The sequence below is a fragment of the Rissa tridactyla genome, chromosome 1 (genome assembly GCF_028500815.1).
Source record: "Rissa tridactyla isolate bRisTri1 chromosome 1, bRisTri1.patW.cur.20221130, whole genome shotgun sequence".
In the NCBI taxonomy this organism is placed as follows: domain Eukaryota; kingdom Metazoa; phylum Chordata; class Aves; order Charadriiformes; family Laridae; genus Rissa; species Rissa tridactyla.
The window spans coordinates 117,383,096-117,406,188 of NC_071466.1; the positions used below are offsets into that span (position 1 = coordinate 117,383,096).

Here is a 23,093-nt window from a genome sequence, read left to right on the forward strand (position 1 = left end):
CCTCACTGATAAATGCCTGCTTTGCTTCTCTAGGCTGGATGTCTATCGCTGTGAGTGGTACAAGACCATGCAAACTACAGAGGAAAAAAATAAACTGGCTGTGAGGTTTTTGCATAATCATGCAAGAGAGTTGTCACCCGAGGACAAATAAAATGCTGCATATTATGCATTTAGATTTGGTAGGTGAGCTTAGATTTGCAGAAGCTGGAGCACAGAAGTGGTTTATAGTTAAGAGTGACTAACTTTCTATTATGTATTAGCCAAAAAAAAAATAAGTCAAGGGCACCTGGAGTAAGTATGCCTCCAAGGAGAAGTTTAGTGAAAAGCAGTAGAAAATTTCAAAACAAGTCACTATTTGAAACCTTTGTTTCCCCCTCCAGAAAAACATCTTATAAAGAAAAAAAAAAAATCATAGAGAGGATGTGGCTCCTACTACAGCAATTGAATGGAGAATGCAATTGTATTTGATGCCAAAAAGAGAAGGAAAGAAAAGTGGATAATGAAATACTTAGAGAAGATAAAAATCAATAAACTGAGAAAACTAGTGCATGAGAACATTAGGGAGACAACTTTAAGGAATAAAGAGAAAAGAAAAGTGGGTAATTGATTAAAGAAGCACCATTAAGAGCACAAACACAATCTATTCCAGGACAGAGAAGTGATAGGCAATGTAGTAGAAGTCCTGCTTGGTTAAATCATGAGCTTTTCACTGCCTCCAGCACATGGAAGTTGCATACACATTGTGGACACAAAGTCAAGTAGCTGAGGACAAGTTAACAATAACAAAAAAGACTTCACAAAAGCAAAAAGACCAAGTCACGAAGACATCAAAACCAGCAGGACAATATTCCACAGGTGTTATAGTTATTACAGGTGAACCAAGGAAAGTATTATTTTCTCATCAGAGAAGGAAAGCTATGACAAATGATGCCAAGAAGGCTAAACCAAAAAATACAGCTGAAAGAAATACCAACTTAGGAAATGAAAGTTTTCACTGAACTGGCAAATACTCTTAAGACATTTTCCCCATTTCCAAAGTCTACAGGAAAATTATTTATTGTCTTCATTTCAATCCTGGTGTTGAAAATTGGGATTTTAAACAAATCTTGTTCATAATCTGAATTTACATTCCAATTTATGGGATTCTAAACATAACTTTGTCAACTATTCTTTTTTTTTTGCATATTCAGTGAACAGAAAGGGAATAAAAAGAACTGTTCGGCAGCATTGCAACACCTCTGTTGCCAGAAGATAAATTGCTCATAGGTTAATCAGAAAGCAGAAATCATGACTATTGCCAAGAATGCCCTATAAACATTATGAGTGAAAGTCCACACAATAAAGAGGAGCATTCTCATCTATAATCACATGGAATCATAGAATGGTTTGGGTTGGAAGGGACCTTAAAGATCATCTAGTTCCAACCCCCCTGCCATGGGCAGGGACACCTCCCAGTAGACCAGGCTGCTCAAAGTCCCATCCAGCCTGGCCTTGAACACTTACAGGGATGGGGCATCCACAACAGCTCTGGTCTCACCATCCTCACAATAAAGAATTTCTTCCTGGTATCTCATCTAAATCTCCCCTCTTTCAGTTTAAAACCATTACCCCTCATCCTCTACACTCCCTGATAAAGAGTCCCTCCCTGTCTCTCCTGTAGGCCCCTTTAGATAGTGGAAAGCTGCTATAAGGTCTCCTTGGAGCTTTCTCTTCTCCAGGCCGAACAACCCCAACTCTCTCAGCCTGTCCTTATAGGAGAGGTGCTCCAGCCCTCTCATCATCTTCATGGCCTTCCTCTGTATCCATTCCAACATGTCCTCTGCTAAGGACTCCAGAGCTGGACACAGTACTGCAGGTGGGGTCTTGCAAGAGCGGAGTAGAATCACCTCCCTCTACCTGCTGTCCACATCTAGTGCCAAAAAGCACAAGTGACATTCAATCAACTGTGCATTTCACTAAATAGTCAGTCTGAAACAGCAGTGGCAAGGCAGAGCTGTTGCAACAGCCCTGGAGCAAGAACTCACACTCTAAGCCTTTTTTTTTATTATTATTATTACTTATTTTTTCTGTCAGAGTGTACGAATAGCTTACTCCAGTACCCATCACCCTTCAGTGTCTCTCTCACAATGATTATTCAATCAACAGTCAGGATTCTCCTAGCCATTTTGACAAGGCCACAGAAGAGTATGTGGAAGTTTGCAAGCTAAAACATTTGCCTTGCTTAAGTTTGCTTTTGGTGCAAATAAAATCAGTATAAGATCATCAAAATTGTTCTTGCAATTCAGGAAGAAAGCATGGTAAATATAGTCATAAAAACATTCTCAAGTTGGTTATTTTCCAGACCGAATTCCTACAAGAGACAAAATACACAATTTGGGTTATTCTTTGGATTACACCAAGATGCCTATCCCATTACAAAATCAGCATGACGGAAAATATTTGTTTTCCTTCTCATTCTCAAAACACTCAACAGATGAAGTGCGAAATTAAATCCAGGCGGGAAACGGGCAGTTTCTCACATCAGGCAGCCCAGGAGAACACAGCTTGGGCAGGAGCTAGCAGCTACCAGCCCCCGCGGCAGCTCTTGGGCAAGCGTGGGGAGGGCTCTCGCACCCACCCTGCCACACTGGCCCAGTGGCCGGGCACTGCTGCACACTGGTCCCTGCTTCTGGGAGGGAGGGAGTTGGCAGGGGTGGAGCTGGCTGCAAGCCCAGCTCAAGCCTTTATGACCAAGGAGGAGATAAACCCCCGGTGAGCCACTGCAGCAGTGGCAGGCCCTTCCCTCCTTCCCCTCGCTCCCCTGAGGTGTGCGTCCCATGGCTTTTAGGCCTTTGGTGTGCAGCTCATAAGACCAAGAGGCACGATGCGCACCGCTCTTTGATGATGGCAGGCAGAGGGGGAACCATCAAAGCCCATGCCTAGTTTCCCACCCACCATGAAATAAGAGTGCAGAGAGCCCCCTATAAGACAAAAACCCATCCCTCACCACTCACGATCAGCAGTTAAGGTACCCAGTGACAGGCAGTGAGAATGGAAAAAGTAATTCATCACACTATTAAGTATTAAGCTGCATCAACCCAACATCATCCTCGCTCTCTCAGTCTTATCATTCTCCTCTGTCAACCCCCTTTTTTCCAGTCTCTCCCATTTTCCTCTCTCTGCTTCCATACAGAGTCATTCAACTCGCAGATCTCTGTGTCTCATCCCAAGCACCAGCTGCCTTGCCCAGCCTAGGCACGGGCCCTCTGCTTGCCTCATCTCATCTTCCTCCTTTCGAAGGCGGTGCTGTTAGCAGAGCTGACAGGCCCACTAGAATAGTTATCACCTGTCGGCAGCTTGGATGTAATACATACTCCTGTGGTCCAAAGCTCCAGTGAATTAGAGATAGCTGAAAAAGCAGCAGACTTTGTATCTGAAACTACCTACCACTTGTGCCAGTATTATAACGCATACAAAAGATGAGCAGAAAATTAACTGAGCTTGTTCAATTATTATGTTCTGCCTAGAAGCATTATTCATGTCCCAGCCTTTCTTACAATCGCCCCCCACCAGCCACATTATTCTCTTTGGCCTAATAAGTTTTATTAATCATATACAACGAGCTTGAAAAGCATAAGGGCCAATTTTATTGCAGGAGGGAGATACAACAATTAGGCAGCTGAGGGCTTTCAGTGCCTGCAACATGTGGGTTTGCCTGAGCTGTGGGTTGATAACTCGAGCTTTTTGTTGGCAGTAAACAGGTGATGATCAAAGCCTGACTAGGCTACAACGCTTTCAGCTCATTTTCTGAGAGGTTGCAGCAGGACTTGCTCTTGAAATAAGAAATCAGGCAAATCGTGGTCCACGTGGCTGTTAAGAGCTGTGGAACTGCCAGGAGGGCCCTGAGTGCCTGCAGCACAAAGGGACCTATCTCATTGCCAGAGCACCTTGTTTCAGCACATCAAAGGCTCCTCAGAATTTCTAGGAAATGCTGACACATTGCAGGCATCTGGACCAATTCCACCAACTACAAATTAAAGGGGAAAATAAAATCACGAGCACAGAAGCCAGGCTTTTCAGCCACGTCTAATTATCACAGTGATTTTTCTGCAGAGGGTCCTACCTGCCACACTATCATCTTCCCTGCCTGTCTGCATTTGATCTTACTCTTCAACATTTCACTTGGTGCAAAGGAATTATGAGAAGTTCTTGCTTTGCACCCTAAAAATCACAACACAGTGCACCATGACTGCCAAAAGCAGACTGCTCCACAGCCTAACTCCCTTCATTTTGACAGCCATGTCATCCTTCGGTCTGGCTGCAATGGTCCAGCTTCTGAGTAAGACAGACCCAAATTGCTGTAGTTGTCCACAGGAATGATCCATGCTCACTTGTCACAATGAGCGACACCAGGCTAGGAGCCCAGGTATAGACCCAACTGGGCAGTTCCCTAAGAAACAAAGAGATTCCCCTATTTCAGAGGCTTCCAGTCACAATCGACTCCTCGACAGCACTGTGACTGTGAAAGGTCCCAGTTGACAGGGAGAACAAAAAAAGGATGCTGGGTCATGCCCACCACTGCCAGCTGTGGGCCAGCAGAACTGGGAAACCACTTCTTAGACCAAGGCACTGCTGTGGATTTCACTAGAGCTACAAAACACTTTTTCCTAGCCAGAATCACTGAAAACCTGCTTTCGCTAATTCTGAGCTATCTGTTACTTATTTCTCTCAGAGGCTGCATGCGTGGAATGGTGCGTCTTCTTCCCCACGGAGGACATGAAGTACACAGCTCTGAGATAGTGACCCATCACTGACATGGAACACCACAAGAAAGGCTCTGCTCGGTTACCCGGCAGGCGCAAATGGACTGCCTTCTGTAGGTACTTTTCATTAAGGCAGAGAGTCGCTCTTTACGCCTTCCTGATGAAAATGAAAGGCTGGAGTGATGTCAGTAGATGCCCACCGCCCATGTCTATTTAGAAGTGATAGAGTGAAGTGCAATCAGAAGGCACTTGGGAGATCCTCACGCCTAAGAACGCTGCAGGCGCAGAGATGACTTCCTCCAGCAAGGAGCAGGCAAGGGGCATTCAAAACACACATTTGAGTATACTTACTGCTGCATTAGTGTTTGGAAGGTTTGACAAATCTGACGAATGAAAACTGCAATTAACAACCAATTGGGGTGGGAGGGTGTCGGAGGGGTGTTCATCTTGGGGGGATGAGCATGAGAAGAAATAAATTATTTGGTTAGGGTTGGGTTTTTTTGTTTTAAACAAGCACACCACCTGCATTTTTCACAACTTAACACTTCTGTTCTCAGTAAAACCATGCTGTGATCTCAGCTTCTAAGAAACTAGTCAATAAACATTTACCCATATAGCCCCAGGAATCATTTAGGTAAATATTTGCGTATTTGCACATTTACTTTAAAATGAATCTTAGAAAATTGCCCATTGCTATTTCTCATTTCCATATCAAGTAAAATTTCAATTTGGCTTTTTTTTTTTCTTCCATTATCAATGCAAACTGAAAGTTTAACTGAAAAAGAAATACTTTAAAAAAATAAAAAGTAAACAAAGTGACAAATACCACATTGTCATCTGCCACATGTAATTATCTACTCAGAAAGAAAACCCTCTTTTATTTCTGCATTTCTGATGGATGCATTTCTTTAAACTTCTGCGTTTTGGGGTCCCCTGTGTCACTTCCTGGTTTCCACCACAAAATCGCAAAGATAATGCAGTTGTGAAAATGGGAAGAAGTTCTACATATTCACCAACAGTCTGTTACTGTGGCAAAGAAATATGTCAATTATTGATTTGAGGGAAAACAGCACATACTTCAGAGTCCATTTTCAAACAGAATTCAGATATGTATTTCCCCAGCTCGGTCATTAAAAATTTCAAATGCTTCAAGAGCTGATCTTTAGAGAAAGAGAGAAATAATTTACTAAAACAGGTTGCTTTCCCCCACTGTCTTCAGTCAGGAAAGACAAAGGCTTTTGTGGGGCAGTTTTGAGTGTTCTGTTGGCCTGCTGTATGGCAAGGTCTGAGATTTGTTAGTTGAAGTACAAGTTCAAGTAACTGGGTGTCATTAGTAGCTAAGCTGGTATTAAACTGCTTGTGCCTACACTGTTAATAGTTCATATATATCATTCTTGGATTGTAGTTCTGATAGATACACTCTGATAAGACAGGAGGCTTGATGACTTCTCTTTTCTTACGTGACGGTGTGGACCTGAAGTTCTTAGTCTGCAATATAAAGAAAAACACGTACCATTATATTACATTGTAGAATTTTGTGGAATCACCACACCTATAGAGTCCAAACAAAAAACAAGACCAACTGCAACCTGGTAGGTAACATCACTTTTGCAAAAGAAGCATAAAGTTATTTCTCTAAGCTCTGCGAGCAATGGGGTAGGGCACAGAAGCTGAAACCTGAACTGACAGAGAGATGCAACAACTGCCTTCATGGAGCCTACCCAGGACAGCCTTTCAATCTTTTTTTCTTAATGTGATTGAAAACAAATCTTGAAACATTGATATTTTCAGCAAAATAGATGATAATGAACAATGCTAACTCCTCTGAAAAAAACAGGCAGGCCACAGGCAATCCAATTTAGGCACCTAAAATTACTGGAAGCTTTTGACTTCAATCTCTACAACTCCCACTCCCGTCAGTCAAATTGTCCCAAATGCATTAGAAGAGCATATCAGGAAATTAATCATTCTAACTTCAGAGCACCATTTGACTAGTTTGCAAGAAACAAGGCACACGGCCATTAATTTAACCGTGAGCAGAAAACAAAACATTAAATAATTGCTCTTTCAATGTGCATTAAATGACGCAGAAGCCCCGAGGAAAGAGCAGCATATTATCATGCTGTTAAATATGTATCACGACACACAGGAATTAGAGAGGAAGTAAAAGCTGCAGTGGCAAATTTATCACTGCTGTTTCATAGCTTCTGAGTGTTTGAACTGCAACTTAAAAAATAAAAGTTTCATGGCTGTGTTTGTCTCTAATACAGCATAAGGAAGCGCACACTTTTCCCTTATTGTAAAATGCGTGTCTGTTTTCATTCAATCTGTAATCAGGCAGGTTTCTGCCATCAAGGGCAATACACATTCTTAAGCAAAAGATCAGAGTTAAGATCACTCTGTGAAACAGAAGTATGAAGACATTAACTTTTGGGAGATTTAAAATTCAGCTTAACCACTGACATTGCGTATGTAATTTATAGTATTCTTAGGCAGGAAATGCACTACACCACTCTTGATCTAGTACTTAAACAATTACTCAGATCCTCTGAATATACATGAAGATAGGGCCATCCAAACAATAGACACCCTCCCAGATACACTGTTCCTCATTCCCCCCTCCAAGTACACACAGAGATAAATGGGAGTTTTGTCAGAGCAGACACATTGCAATGAAATTACGTGTTTTAGTGAAGAATACACAAAAAAAAACCCCACAAAGCGCACACACACACAAAAAAAACCCCACTTACTGCAAATGGTACTGCCGACCCATGTGCTAATTTACGTAACCTGAAAGCTAAAAGTGAGATATCAGGAAATTAAAATGGTTTGATGGGGCAAGGTGCACAGCTGTTACATCTATAGTTCTCCTCTAGCTGCCCTCAGATGTTGAAAGACTTTCTTCAAAATACAGTTACACTCGTAGGTTAAGTTATTATTTTTTATAATCTGCTCTTGAACACACTATTGTTTTAATTTTTCCCTTCATTGAAACTTTTGGTCAACCTGGCAGCCATGACTGAATTGACTCAATTCGGTGCTTTTTTCCTCAGTTCTGCAGAGACACATTGGGCCAAGAAAGCCAACTGAGCATGTTTTCTCCTCTCCTCACCTGCCCCAAAGACGCATGTCACTCTGTGACAGGGACAGGCTCCCGTCAAAGTGCTGCAAGCACTGGTCAGCGCTGCCACCACCGATGACAACTGCCCTTCTGTTTTCTTCTCCTGTCTTTTTTTTGTTTTTCCTCATCCTGCCTTCTCTGCTCTTCTAGTGCACACCTGCCCTCATTGTTCCCTCTTGCCAACCCACTTTCGCCCCTTTCATTCAGACCTGGTTCATGAAATACATCTGGAATGTAATATGCCCAGTGCAGGGGGAATAACGTGAAAGACATTGAGCACAAAGAAGAAACCCAAGAGAAGCAGTAAAGCTAGAGCAGCACTAAGGCAATGGAGGAGAGTAAATCAGGCACCCCGATTCTCTGCAAGTTCCCTCCATTTACAGTTCACCTGACTCTACATTGCCTTCTCCCAGTGCTTCATATCTCCTGCTCTCCTGAAAACACTCTTGCCTTCAGCCTGCTGTTCTCTCTTCCTCCCATTTTAAGCCTCCACTTGGGCTTCTACTCCCTTTGTACACCATCACAGCCATCTTACTCAACTCCAAGAGTAGTAAACCATCATCTGAATTCTCAGTATCAAATTATTCAGTATGAGCCTGGCCCAGTATCAATGAAATCTACACAGCTTGAGAAACTGCGAGTGTACTAGAGGCAAGTATGTACATTTGGCCTATGCTTACACTTGCTCAAGGGACAACTTATGATTCCTGATGGAAGTTGCTTGCGTGAAGTCATTAGACTAGTTTGCAAACCGTCATTCTTATGTATAGGATTTTATGTCAGTAAATGCAGAACAATCAAAATAATTCTAAAACCTCAAAACCTACCCTACTCTCGGAAAGAATCCTTTTCATCCTGGATGAGTCTCTGCCATACATATAATGCATTAATATCATAATAACTATGTCTCTCACAAAACTCCGGACTTGTTTTAAAGTTTAATTTATTTTATTTTGGACTTTTCGAAAAGGTCAATGCATCATATATGGACATTTTCCTCAGTCCTTGCCTCCCAGCCCACTCTCTGCAATACAGTACACATCCTTGTACCTGAACATAGTCAGCAATGGAATTGTAATACACTTCAGGGTCATCAAATGACTTACCTCTGCACATGAAAATCAAGCATAAAGTCACACCAATGACAGCAGCAACACTCGCAGATCCTCCTATCAGGAGATAGGGAAGGCTGGGGGAAGAGTCTGAGAGATGAGAAGAGAAAGCTAGTTACAGAGCTAGATGTCAGTATCCACCAAGTACATGACGTTACTACCTACCTTAACGAGAGGAGAAAGCTAATCCTCCACCCCCACAGCTCAAATGAGCTGAGAGACAGAGGAGATGTCTGGATGCCTACCAGCACTAGGAAGCCGCCTCACACACACAGTCATTTGTGTGTACAAACACACTTTCATTTTCAACTTGCCTGCCTGCACGGTCTCCTTTTTTCTAAATTATATTAGCCCTGCAACAACAGAACTGACCAGCCATCCCTGCAACATGCTGTTATTAATGACTGGTCTCCACTGACTTCTCTCCTTCGTGGCTCTACTGAGATATTTTGGTGATATGAGCACTTATTCAGCTGTTCTTACAAATTCTACTGCAATAAGCTTCTAACAGGTCCAGCAAGCCAGCTGAGAAGCTGAATTTTACCCTTTATTACCTTTGGCCCTGGGAAAGATCACTTAAAACTCACAGGCAGACATTCTCCAAGGAATTTTTCTCCAGACCATCACCGCTGTGGGAAGCTGGACAAAATTCAACTTCAGGAGTTCAAAGCTTCACATCAAAGTGGTTCACATCAAACATTCACATGGTTTGCATGGCAAGGTTTTGGTAGCAGAGGGGCTGCAGGGGTGGTTTCTGTGAGAAGATGCCAGAAGCTGCCCCCGTGTCCAACAGAGACAATGCCGGCCGCCTCCAAGACAGATCTGCTGCTTGCCAAAGCTGAGCCAGTCAACAATGCTGGTGGCACCTCTGTGATAAGGTATTTAAGAAAGGGTAAAAACTGCTGTGCAACAACAGCTGGGAGAGAGGAGTGATAACATGAGAGAGAAACAGCCCTGTAGACCACAAGGTCAGTGAAGAAGGAGGGGGAGGAGGTGCTCCAAGCACCAGCACAGAGATTCCCCTGCAGCTTGGGAGGACCACAGTGGAGCAGATATCCACCTGCATCCCATGGAGGTCTGCGCTAGAACTGGCGGATGTGCCCTGATGGAAGCTGTGACCCAGTGGAGAGCCCCTGTGCTGCAGCAGGCTCCTGGCAGGACCTGTGACCCCGTGGAGAGTAGCCCACACATAAGCAGGATTTCTGGCAGGACTTGTGACCCCGTGGGGGACCCACACTGGAGCAGTCTGTTCCTGAAGGACTGCACCCTCTGGCAAGGACCCAGGCTGGAGCAGTTCGCGAGGAACGGCAGCCTGTGGGAAGGGCTCACGTTACAGAAGCTCATGAAGGACTGTCTCCTGCGGGTGGCACCCCACACTGGAGCAGGGGAAGTGCGTGAGGAGGAAGGAGCAGCAGAGATGAAGTGTTATGAACTGACTGCAGCCCCAATTCCCCTGTGCCACTCAGGGGGAGGAGGCAGAGAAGATGGAAGTGAAGCTGAGCCTGGGAAGAAGGAAGGGGTGCGGGGAAGGTGCTTTTAGATTCGTTCTTATTTCTCACAATCTTACTCTGATTTGATTGGCAATAAATTAAATTAATTTCCCCAAGTTGAATCTGTTTTTCCCATGACAGTAACTGGTGAGTAATCTCCCTGTCCTTATCTTGACCTATGATCTTTTTGTCATATTTTTCTCCCCTTGTCTTGTTGAGGAGAGGGAGCGATAGAGCAGCTTAGTGGGCACCTGACGGCCAGCCAAGGTCAACCAAGCAAAAGCAGAATGAGGAACTCCCGTAAAACAGAACAGGGATAGAAAAAAACCACACACTGAAAGTTTCTCCATACAATGCCACGAAACATTTGGTTTCAACTTACTAACTCAAAATTATTAATTTCTCTATCAACATGCACTAGGACTTTGACTTATAACCCCACTAAATAATCTGCAGAGCCCTGGCATTCAGTGGGAACAGCTGCATAGAACAGCACAAAAAAGCCTAACAGCACGATGAAGAGCAATCACAAAACAATATTATTTACGTGACAGGTCTAGGGACAGAGTCTGGTTTATAGCTGGGTGGGTAACCAGGCAGGTGACGGTGGGAAGCATGCTGTTGACCCAGCCTATGTAGCTCACTCTAGTCACTGTTCCATTGGGGTGATGCACTTCTTCCTCGGTGCTGTGATTGCTTGCAGGGATCCAGGAGATGTCAGCAGCTGGCTTTCCAGCAGACGCCTGACAGACAACCGCTCCACTCTTGCCATAGGTCAGAGTCACTGCAGGAGGGACTACAGAAGAAGAAGAAAAAAAAAAAAAGAAGGCCACAACCATTATTTCTCGTTCAGTATAAAATCACCAACTAAGAAACTGAAAAATAGGTGGTATTTTTTAGTTTGTGTGACCAATTCGAGAGATTTTAAAGTGATTTGAAATATTAGCATCAACGATCTTTACAGAAAAAAAAATACATCAAGAAGTCCAAGGTGAATACCTCCAAAATGAGCTAGCTGCATCTAAAAGTCTGCTTCCTCATGTTGTCCAAAAGGTGACTACAGTAGTAACAGGAGAAGATGAGATGACAGAAAGGGGCAGATTAAATGCAGATTTATAAGTACGGCATGTACATACTGAAGAAAACACAGCTTGCTGAAGCTCCAGCTAAAATATTTAGAAGATTGGGTAGGTAGAATCAAGAATTTGATAGTAGGGCAATAAAGGAGTAATTGGACAAAACCGTTCTGCCTAAAGTCCAACAACTCCTATTCTGCATTTGACAAAACAGGCAAAGGCTCAGACAACACCTAAGCCATTTTCAGAAAGGCAAGACCTTGCAGGGAAGAAAAAAAAAAATCAAGTGACAAAAATTAATAATAGCAATTATAGATTTCCAAAATTCATTTCCCATAATTTTTAGCTATATTCAGAAGGCTTAACTAATATGGTCAGAACACAAAATCTTCTCCTATGTTGTTTTTTTTTAATTTATGGAAACCTAGAGACAGTTTACCTGACTATCCAAAAAGGATGACTTGATGTATTCATTATGTTTCACAATATTCTTTCGTTCCTGCCTATGTTGAAAATAGACTAATTTAATTTTTATTTGAGTGATGCAGTCTTATAAACAGCTTTCAGTATTTCTGGAAGACTGAAATATTTCCAGATAGTGTCATGAAACTTTTGCTTCCTTCCTATTCATCTCTTACCCCAGAAAAACACACATTGACCTCACTAGGAATTTTGGTTCAGCATCCTATTGCTCAGCTAATAGCAGCAATATTTATGTGATATCTTCTGTTTGCATTAACTTAACAAAGAGTTTATACTCCTGGTTGTGTGAACATTCACACAACATTCAAACCCCATGTTACACCCAAAGAACTCTCTCAGAAACTATGCAGACTGCTGGATTTGTGCATTTAAAACTCTGTCTGCGAGTCAGAAGCTGTTAAAAAAAAACAAACAAAAAAACCCCAGATTATTTCTCCATAGAACAGCCAAGTCCTATTGGGTAACTTCTCACACCTTTTTTCCCCTCTCCAAATAGCCAGACTACATCATCTTACCTCTTTATTTTCAATTTCAGTATGCATCCAAAATGAATTTGGTCTTTTACCACCAAATCAAATCATTTTGATCTCCACACACACAGGAAAAAAACAAACAAACAAACAAAAAAACCCAAACAAAACCACAAAGCATGTCTTACCTATCACAGTGAGAGAAGAGAAAAGAAGAAAATTCCCTGCACTGCTGACAATTTCACAGCTGTAATTTCCCTCATCACTAAGGTTCACAGGGTAAATACGAAGAGCAGGGTTACTGTCAGGTGAGTATTTCCACGTCATCCTCTCACTGCAGTTTAACATCCTTGTCTCATTGCGATCACTTCTATAGGCCAACAAGCAGCAACCGCTGCATTTTGTCTTCCAGGTCACCATTAGCAAAGACAACTTGGAGGCGTAAGGGCAACTCAACACAGCCTCATGACCGGCCTCCACACTCACCATGTTGTGAACTACATCAGAAGAAAAAAGGCATTAAAAATGATGCTACAGCCATTGTCAAAACATAGAAAACTCTTGACTTCATCACACTTAAAACTTTCTGCTTCCTACTGTACTGACAGTCTTGGGGACAGATTGCCCTGGGCAAATGCATCAGTAGCATTCGATTTCCAGGTCCGGCTTCCTGCTGTCACTCTTTGAAGCCTGGAAATGCAGCGGAGATGGTGCCTTTCTGCTGTGGACACTGTGCAGGTATGTGATACGTGCTGATGAGCTGCAAGTCCTCCATCTTTTTTTAGACACCAGATTTATATCACTTTAAGATGGGCTTTGAAAAACTGAGGGGGAGGGCAAGATTCACCCTTTATGGGAAAGGAAACTATTTTTTAAAAAAATATTGTGTTACTGAATTAAGCGTCTTGGTTAAAGAGCAAGTAAAACTGGGGACAGCAGTAGAACATACACCTGTAACAAGATTAAAACCCAAGATCACTTGGTGCAGTAATACACGAAGAATGTTTAGTAAGGGGCATGTATAGCTAGATCCCTTTTCTACCAGAAATCATAGCTCTCCTGATATTGTCCCAGTTGAACAGGAGATGGGTCTTGAGATGATCTGTGTTGGATTCCTATCAGATATATCATCCTGTGCCTCTGCAAGGCACACAATTATTTTGCCAGCTGAGGTGACATCACTCTCTGCGTTCATATTAAACAATAAGAAAAATTTCCCCCGGTCAACTGCAAAGTTTCGATGTATTGGTCAGTTGGAAATACAGAGTACCAAAGAGTGCTGCATGTAGTTTTAGATCTTTGTCACTCACCTGACCCTTCAACCAGACTGATTAGCAAGAAAGGGAGCGCAGCCAGAACTGCCCACGTCTGAGCCATCTTTAGCAAAAGGAACCAGCACTGCAGAAAGTGAAGGCAAAGAAAATGGCACATCGCAAATTGTCATGCAAATTCCTTCAAAGAGAACATACAGTAAAACCTCCGTTTCCTTTGAAAAGAGAAGTTCCAAGACCTCATACCAAGTATCATTTCTTGTACTGAAGAAAGTAAAGCAACAAGGGTTTTGAAAATTAAAAAAAAAAAAACCCAAAAAAAACCCAAAAAACACTACTCTTTACAAACAATTTTTAAAAATCCAGGATCTCTGATACAATTTTACAGGCAACTCTAGCTGTTCACTATAAATGCCCAGCCAGCTAGCACAAAGATAGCTACAGACCTCTTATTGCCACTTCATAGACTTACATGCAGAATACGAAAAAAAAGGTTTTGCAAGAGCAAACATGCATGCATTACAACTCTTTCTGAAAAATCAAGGTAACAGCATGCATAGGAAAATTCAGGATCTAGACTTTATCAACTATTTGACAAAGAAATTATTCCTAACCCTTGTGTGCATTTAATTTCTTGAAAGGTAACTCCACTTCTGTAGTAGAACGAAAAGGTCCTACTGCAAGAGATCAAAAGCATATGAGTTTGTTTCCTGCATTCATAGTCACAGTGAACTAAAAAGGCATCTAGTAACTTATGCTATTCTGCAACTATATGTACTTTTTAACAAACCATATCTTTTCAATTGGTAGGTCCTTTTTGGCAAAAGGGCAGCAGTTTATTGGTAAGATTGAGACGGTGCTGTCACCCCAACACATTGTTTTCTGGTTCTCAAAAAAGCCACAGAACTCCATGCTATCCAGAAGCTTTCCAATCAAAATACATATGGTTATCAGTGGAGAATTTTGATGTAAACCCATTCAGCTGTTGCTTGAACATGGATTTGGCTAAGAACATCACTGATACATACTTTCCTACAGTCCAATATCATACATAAATGACCCCAATTTGGGATGACAAACTTGCATTACACTGTCCTGAACAATATCCCTATGTATTCCCACCGTCAAACTCCTGACCTCTTCTGCACAGGTCTCAAGGATGAGCACCCTACTGCAGTAGGTACCTGTGCTGGTTCTGTCACAGCAGAGGTTCACAACCAATGCACTGCTGTGCCCCCAACCAGCCAGGGGATAAAGCCGAGTTCTCGGAGCGCATGCCTGATTCCACAATGCTACAGTAGCCATATCCTGACTGCAGTTTTCTGATGTTACTGTCAGAAATCAATGGCTGCACTTTTGAGGGTCCCTGTACCCTGCCCATAAAGCTATCTTGTTATCCATCACTTGCCTCTGCATTCCCTCAAAGCGTCGTCTTGGTAAAGTTTTTGTCATTCTCTCCTTTATGCTATCATTTGTATCTCTTTAATCTCTTACTTTCTGAATCAGTCACCCGCAGCTAGAGATGACTGGAAAATTGTGTTTCCAGCCCATGGGAAATACCGATGCGTTCTTTTCATTCTCAAGTCAAAACTCAGTACCCACCAGACAAGGAAATGTCTTCGTGCAACAGCTGATTTGGAGATGTCGTATGTGTTGCAACAGGACTTTCCTTCTGGGCTATTTAGATCACAGGCTGTTCACACCCATATCTAAGCATGCTTCTCAGTACCTGCCGAGAGGAGGAGGAAAGGCAGCCAGGGTTCACCGTGCACACAGAAATCTAAATCCTCCTCTGATATCTATTCCTGTAAAAGTGACAGGCTTCAATTATCCAGCATTAATGATTTCATTTTAAATGTAAAAATATATCAAGTGAGAACACCTGGCGCACAGAAGAAAAACCAGAACATCGCCGCACTTGTGGCACAGAAAGAACAAATGCTGCCACATTCATGAGCCGAGTGCAAGAGGCAACAGTATATTCTTAAACACAACGCGATACGTATGCACATTCAGACAACAGCCTGATGGTTTTCGTCACAGTTCTAACAAAACACTGATGCATCTGGATGAAAAACTTTCACTGCAGCCTGGAAACAAAGCCAGTGCGACCACATTGATCAGTATTCTACTACTAACATGCAACAGGCAACCTAACTCTTACCTTAAAAAAACACCAAATTTAATTTTTGTTCACTTAAAATCTTTGCCACAAATGAAATACTTTATTTTGTGTCATGTTATTCAGTACTGTCGAAAGATTTGGGGTTTTTTTTGCAATTTGGATAAATTACGCATGTAAAAGTTGTTTTCAATCAAAAAGTTTGAAAAATGTTTTTAACCAAAAAATAAAAAAAGATGCTTTTTGACCAGAATTATGTACTGAATTTGACCCAGTTTGCAAATAATTTTTTCAGTCTCTTTCAAAAGAAAAGTAAAAAAAAACCCTCCACAATGTTTATCAGAAAATTCAGTATTCACCGATTTTGATGGATCTATAAATATTCATAACCAGAACATTGCCATATTGGAACTTGTCCCAGAGATCTATCTTTTTTTAAAATGCATACAAGTCTCATATATGAGGTTTATTTGCTCAAAAAGAACAGGCATTAATGATTAAAAATGGGGCCTTACAGAAAGAACAGAGTATATTACTGTGTTTAAATATTCATGTATGAAACACAGAATTTAGACAGCAATTTTTAAGGTTCACAATCCTTGAATGCTTGTGCCTGTAAGCGAGAAGTTAGTCTCAAAGTAAAACCCAAAAAGGAGAAACCAAGCACAGCTGAAGCAAATTCATTTTAAAGTAGCAAATGAATATTTGTAGATGGTCTTGTGTTATTTCCTTTGATGGAATTAAAATGCCTCAATAACGACATTAAAATAAATTAAAATTTTTACTCAGCCTTGACGGCGGTGGCTGCCAAAACACCATCCAATAGGTGCGTCACCATTCCATGAGCCTCAGCCTTCCAGCTGGGGAACAGCACCGCTCACGCTCGGATTCATCCCAATGAATGCTGAGGCTGGAGGACAGTCACCCGGTTGTCAGCCTGGAGAAGAGCCCTCCAGCCACAGGAGCATGGGAGATGAGCAGCAGCAGGGCCAGGGGGCTCCGGTCTTCTGATACTCGCTGTCCTGGGGATGAGTAGAGAGACGTCAGCCCACGCAGCCCGTCCAACGTGGACGCTGGTCCCGGTGGCTGCTTATGGGGTGGCTCCTGCACACCAGGGAACTGCAGAGATGTACCTGGAGCTCCCCTCCGGCTCTGTCCTCACAAGGGCCCTGGATATAGTTGCAAAGAAGTGAGAACTACCTCAGTTTAGGACTGTCCATCCCAAATAGCCCCTGTTTTCAGCTGTACAGTTGATTAATTTCTTTTTGCTGATGCTCCTGAGATCTTAACAGGCAGCGGATTTGTCTGGCAGACAGACATAGCCTCTTCCCCCTCTCAAAGAGCTCAGTGAAAACAAACCGCTTGGTTGTACACTCCCCTGAAGAGCATGTGACACAGTTAAAACTAGGGAAGCAAACTGCTTTCTGACATGAAGAACAAACCACAACCTTAAGTTGTCTGCTATTACACATCAAACACAAGCTACAAGCCTTGAGCTATGCAAAGCACCAACTTAAAATCAGACAAGTAGAAATCCAACACAATGAAAATACATGTTAACACAATCTGAAGGAGGAAAAGGTGCAGATGATAAAGAAGCTGGTATCAATCAGTGCATCAGTTGTCACCACAACTTTTTAAAACATAATCGATATGTCGATAACTCAGCAAGATATGGCTCTTCTTTGCACTGGAAGCACGTTTTAAAGGGTAGACAAGACCCTGACTCAAAAGTCTGTTCTCTGTAACACCTGGTGTCTTTGGACTGGAAGGGACAGCAAGAAGAGTAAGCAGTTGCACGCAGCTGTGGCAACTCTCTCACTTCTTGTAAAAGGATAAGGTAACAGTAAAGACTAGTAAAAGCAAGGCTACATTATTTAAAATCTAAACCCACACTTTTAACAGTCACAGCCTTCATGCAGCAGCACCATCCACTACAAGGTACTCAAGGTTTCCACCTCACCACCAAGGCCCCTCCTCAAAGCCACGCTCCTCTGTCACTCAGCTCTCAGGGGGAGGCATGGTTTCTGCAGGTGTGAGTCCTTGCACCCTACGCAGGGCTGGCTGTCACCTCAGGAGGCCAGGAACCCTTATGCTGAATACTTGCCAACCACACAGCAACATAACTCAGGAGCCAACACCTCTTCTGAAGTGACAGCTGCTGGTTATGCCATATTTTCAAAATCCCCGGGTCAGCCTCCACTTTTAGCTGTCCTTTTGAGCATGGGAAACTCTGGAAGCTAGGGTTATCTACCAGTAAGGCATTTGCAATAAATAACTGGAGCAATCCAAATGGCAGTTTTAGAGGCTGTCCCATTTCTCCTCAAAGTTTTAACACGAGCCACTAGACACCAGAGTTGTAAGAGTTACCTGAAGAAACGTAGCAGCAGATGGCTACCAAGATGATTAGGGGACTGGAACACCTCTCTTATGAGGAAAGGCTGAGGGATTTGGGTCTTTTTAATCTGGAAAAAAGACAACTGAGGGGGGATCTTATCAATGCTTATAAATACTTAAAGGGTGGGTGGCAGGAGGATGGGGACAGGATCTTTTCAGTGGTGCCCAGCAAGAGGACAAGGGGTGACGGGCACAAACTAGAACATAGGAAGTTCCACCTAAACATGAGGAGGAACTTCTTTACTTTGAGAGTGGCAGGGCACTGGCACAGGCTGCCCAGAGAGGTAGTGGGGGTTATGGAGTTTGAATGTCTCTGGAGACATTCAAAACCCACCTGGACGCGTTCCTGTGCGGCCTGCTCTAGGTGACCCTGCTGTGGCAGGGGGGTTGGACTAGATGATCTCCAGAGGTCCCTTCCAACCCCTACCATTCTGTGATTCTGAGATGTGTCCGTGGGTCTGCATTCCCCATGCATCTCAGGGGCCAGGCCCCAGGCTATTTTTGTACCGCCTGTTCACTCCTTGTGAAGAGTTTTGCACCAGGTCTGGGAGCAGCCTGCAGTCCCTGCTCAGGGGACAGACTGAGCTCAGCTGCTGGCCCTGTTGCTCTGGAGCAATGGTCCTCTCCTGGGAATTCCTCAAGTCCCTCCGTTGGAAATGAAGTTACAAAATATAGGAAGACTTTGAATGCCCTGGGAGGAAGATAAATCATATCAAAAGGGGCAGAAGGTAGATATTCCCAAAGCTGTTAATTCTCAGAAATGGAAAAGTTTTGGGGGGAGAGGAGAGGTTGTGCGATTGCTCTGTTCTTTGCCATCTCCCTTAACCATCTGTGGCTGGCCACTGCAAATGCTACTGGGCTAATGGACCTTTTGGTTTGACTTTATAGCCTCCTGGTATATTTATTCTCTTAGAGATAACCCTAGCCTTGAAAACACATTCATGAAGCCCTGTACCAGCACAGCACAAGATGGTTAGCACTGTTAGCGACTGGAGATGCTGTACCGCCAGAGTACATTTTCTTCTCAGGCTGCCTATTTGTCTTACACTTGCTGGCATCAGTGGAAGCCACAGGTGGCTTGTAGCTGCAAAAATCAACCCATCCAGTTCGTGAGCCAGTTTCTTTCAGTTCCAAATATGTAAAACTGTAAAGCTTTCTCCACAAACTGGGAAATAGAGGGTAGATGGCTTTCTAAAAGGGAGAGAACTAGCCTAATAAAAGAAGCTCTCAAAACAATTACGAACAAATTATACTAAACAACAGTAGAATTGCAGTGTTTTGGTAACACATACATGAAGGTGAATACGTTTGAAGCTTCCGCCACAGCAGAGCAGAGGTTTGTGGTATCTGTGTGTTGAATTCATCAAGATACTAATACTTAGTATAATACTAACATTAGCATTACAACAAAATAGGGTTTTTTCCCCAGGGGGAAAAAAAAAAAAAAAAGCCATACAACAGATGAGTATTTTGTCTGACTTTTTTTTTTTTATCTTTAATAGGTGTAATTCAAGAAAGCAGGTGGGCATCTCCTCTCTTCTCAGAAACATTTACCTTCTTAACACCAGCCTATCTAGAAAACTGCTTAGTCCCGTGAAGTTATTACGTGAACCAAGTTGTACATCTTACTTGTGTAGCTGCCATGCAGCCAGCCTCTTCAGAAAGCACTGTAACCCAGTGCTGGGAGCAGAGAGCAGGAGCAAAGGATGAATAAGAATAAGAACGCTGCTCAGTAGCCTGTTCTCTTCCTTTCAGAAAGAGTGAGGACATTTGCTTTACGTTTTCTGTTGCATGGGGAAAAGAAAAAAAAAAAACAAAAAAACAAAACAAAAAAAAAAAAACCAACTGGTCCATGTACCCAACAGCTTGACTTTCCCAGGTATGAACCATCTGCGACTCTCACCAATGTCAGCAAACATATGGGGGGAAGCACTGCTGATAATGAAGCCTTTAAAACTTGACACTTCCAGGTTAAAATGTCCAGAGGCAATTATATTGCTATTTCCAGAGACAAAGAAAAAGGATTTCCTTTTTAACAGTAGACATTTTTCCCCTAATTGCACAGCCACTGGACCAGCATGGCTGTGCTCAGCAACTTCTGCTCCTGGCCCTACAGGATCCCCTTACCTACCGCTTGTGGGTCGTTAACCTCAGGGGCTTCTCACTCGATCCCAATACCCCAGCAACCAAGTCTATCACAACAGAGATGTTTGTGACCTTAACTACTTTAATTCCTGCCTCTTGTGGACCTAGTGCAGCTTGTTGCCAGTTTCCCAGGGAGAACCTGGGAACCAACAACCTCCAAGTACAATTACTGCCTTCAGAGCTGTGGATAATCCAAGGAAAAGTCTCCCATATAAGTATCGAAAGATGAACAGAAAAGAGATGGTCTATAGGTGGACACTTACCTTCCAAAACACTTCAGTAAGAATCGATCTCAGGCTCCCCAGGTGAAAGCTTCTTTCACATCTTTCAGCCAGACGTATTGGCCTCCCACTCCACAGCCAAATGTGACAGAACTGCACCACACATCCCAAACTGCAGGTAAACAAGCTGCTAACCCCAAATAATTCCCACTTTAAAAAGAACAGCAATAGCAGAAGAACTGTTACATAGCAGAAATAAAAGCCTGAGTGGTCCTGCCCCACCCATCCGTCAACCTTACGTGTAGCATCACTAACCATGGTTTAGGCACGGGTGGAGAAACAGGACTACCAGGCCTCTCTCCTTCAGCTGTTCACTGCTCGTCCTCCTTCACACCCCAGGGAAAATGTTCTCTGAAAACTACATCTTCTTCCTCCCAGGGAGAGCTGCGAACATCCTGCAAGAAATCCCAGGAACTCCCAACAGACTCAGCTGGGAGTCAGCTGCTGCAGCCTCAAGGAGATGCATACTTGGTCCTCCTCAGACTCATCACATAGAAGTTGATTTATTTTTTTAGGAAGCAAAAACCTTGTCTCCTCTTACGTGTTTATAGAGCAACCAGATCAACACTTCCAAATATGAAATCCGTACTGTTATCACATGGCAAAGGAGAAGGCTCAATAGCTTTCTTTCAGTGGCTTCCATTTCTGTGATTTTTACATGAAGTGGAACAAATCAGTTGTATAAGAAAGCATACCTGAAATGGAAACCTATATCTATATTGGAAAAAACTACACATCCCACCTCTCAAATGCAAACTAAAGTCATGACACCAGTATCAGGATGGCATTTATCACTGCCTACAATCTTTTGGTGCAGTACAATAAACCAAAGGGGATGCTTCTGCTTTACCTGTTTCCTTCCTCACCGCAGAGGCTTCTTTGCTGTCATAAACTCCTTTTCTTATGAGCCAGCTTAAGACGTATAGCTCTGCGTCATTTAGCGGTTTAGAAAAATTCTCCACAGTGGTTTCCAGTCAAACTTTTCGCCCCATTTATTTCCTGTGTTGCAGCTGGTTAGCAGCACTTCTGGCAGATTTTATGCTCGATGCGAGGGAGTATGATGCAGAAGGGCAGAGTTGCCAGGGGAAGCCCAGTCCTATGGCATGTCCTTATTCAGGCTCGTGCTGCCTGAACTGCGTGGCCTTTCTGTAGACCAGTCCTCTGCAGGTGGAAAATGTGACATGAAGTCAGGTAAGCTCCCACAAACATTGATGCTGTCATGGGATTCTGGGCACTGCTGGTAAAAGATTTTCTCATCTTCCCAGAGTGGCTTAAAATGCAGCTCAGAGGGGAAGGTCCTGAGGACAGGGTGGCAGAGCAATGCCTGCTCCAAGCTGGGAGAACATGCACATCAGGACTTTTGGCTCCTCATTCAATGCCCTGAGGTGCTGTGTGAAAAGTTGAGACAAGGTGCTACAAAACAAGCAAGAGAGAGGGAAATAAGAGGCAAAAAAAAGAGTCAACTAGCATGCACTGTGCAGGAAGTGTCAGAAGCGGACTCAGGAAGCCTCCCCGTTCCCCACCACAAGGTCTTCGCTACATGCATTCATGCCGCAGACCACAGCCTTCTTCCCAGCCTTCCCCTGCCCTCAGGGCCGTATAGCCCAAGCCACAGTGCACCGCTATGGACCCACTTAACATACACGTAAAACATCTTAAGTTGCTAAAAGTATCTGCTCTGGCTATGTGCGTATGTTGCGACATATGTATATTTATAAAAATCAATATAGAGAGATACAACATTATGCACACACTTTTAGAGCTCTTGCACTTAAGTAACGAGGTATCTATCCTCAGCTAATGAGGCTGTGTCACTGATTATATACCATTTTCCATATAACTCTCTTATTAAAGTGGACCCTTTCAGTAGAGCAGCTGCCAGGGTTGCGACTCCCAAAAAGCCCAGCTTGCCCAGGGCAGACACAACACACGCCCCCACACAGAGCAGCAGGCAGCCATTAAATCTCACCCCACAGCAGGGCATCCAGCCCCATGGTGTGGCCCAGGCTCAGCCCTACCACCACCTTCCTCCCCTCCTGAAGAGAGGATCCCTCCAGCCCTGGGGCCCAGAGTCAACCAACTGTCTTCAGAATGGAGACAGGAGAGCAAAACGGTGCCGGCAGCCCTGCCTCACCAGTTTTCCTCACCTCTTTTCCTCCTCAGCTCCCTGCTTGGAGAGCCAAGAGCTGTGTACCTCACAGCCCTCCCACGTGGCAGGAAAAGCTACTTGGCCTGTTTGCAACGTCTTCATCACTAGAAATCTGAGTCACACATTGCTTCTACGTGGTTTATTGTCAAAGCTAGTTTATGACTTCGGTAATGATAAATAGCCTCAGCTAAAGGAATTAAAAAATGCATCCAAAGGGATACACTGGAGGCA

At 43.3% G+C, this 23,093-nt stretch overlaps 1 protein-coding gene across 1 annotated transcript; it reads right to left on the reverse strand.

The window, feature by feature from the left end:
- Positions 1–1,647: 1,647 nt before the first annotated feature.
- Positions 1,648–21,334, reverse strand: LOC128907989 (cell surface glycoprotein CD200 receptor 1-B-like). Its single transcript, XM_054197475.1, has 9 exons — positions 20,696–21,334; positions 16,676–18,978; positions 15,371–15,573; positions 13,808–13,895; positions 12,686–12,994; positions 11,016–11,264; positions 8,973–9,068; positions 7,496–7,542; positions 1,648–6,230 (listed from the first exon to the last, which is right to left on the reverse strand). The coding sequence occupies exons 4-9, from the start codon at positions 13,872–13,874 to the stop codon at positions 6,114–6,116; spliced, it is 885 nt and encodes a 294-aa protein (XP_054053450.1). The 5' UTR covers positions 13,875–13,895; positions 15,371–15,573; positions 16,676–18,978; positions 20,696–21,334; the 3' UTR covers positions 1,648–6,113.
- Between the last annotated feature and the right edge of the window lie 1,759 nt (positions 21,335–23,093).

Bases quoted from the DNA above. Each gene is read 5' to 3' on its own strand.
- LOC128907989 (XM_054197475.1), bottom strand. From the start codon at position 13,874: ATGGCTCAGACGTGGGCAGTTCTGGCTGCGCTCCCTTTCTTGCTAATC. The intron at 9,069-11,015 runs GTAAATAATATT...CTCATCTCTCAG, and splicing joins TCTGTCCCTAGACCTGTCAC to ACTCTTCCCCCAGCCTTCCC. The intron at 6,231-7,495 runs GTAAGTGGGGTT...TTTATATTGCAG, and splicing joins GGTCGGCAGTACCATTTGCA to ACTAAGAACTTCAGGTCCAC.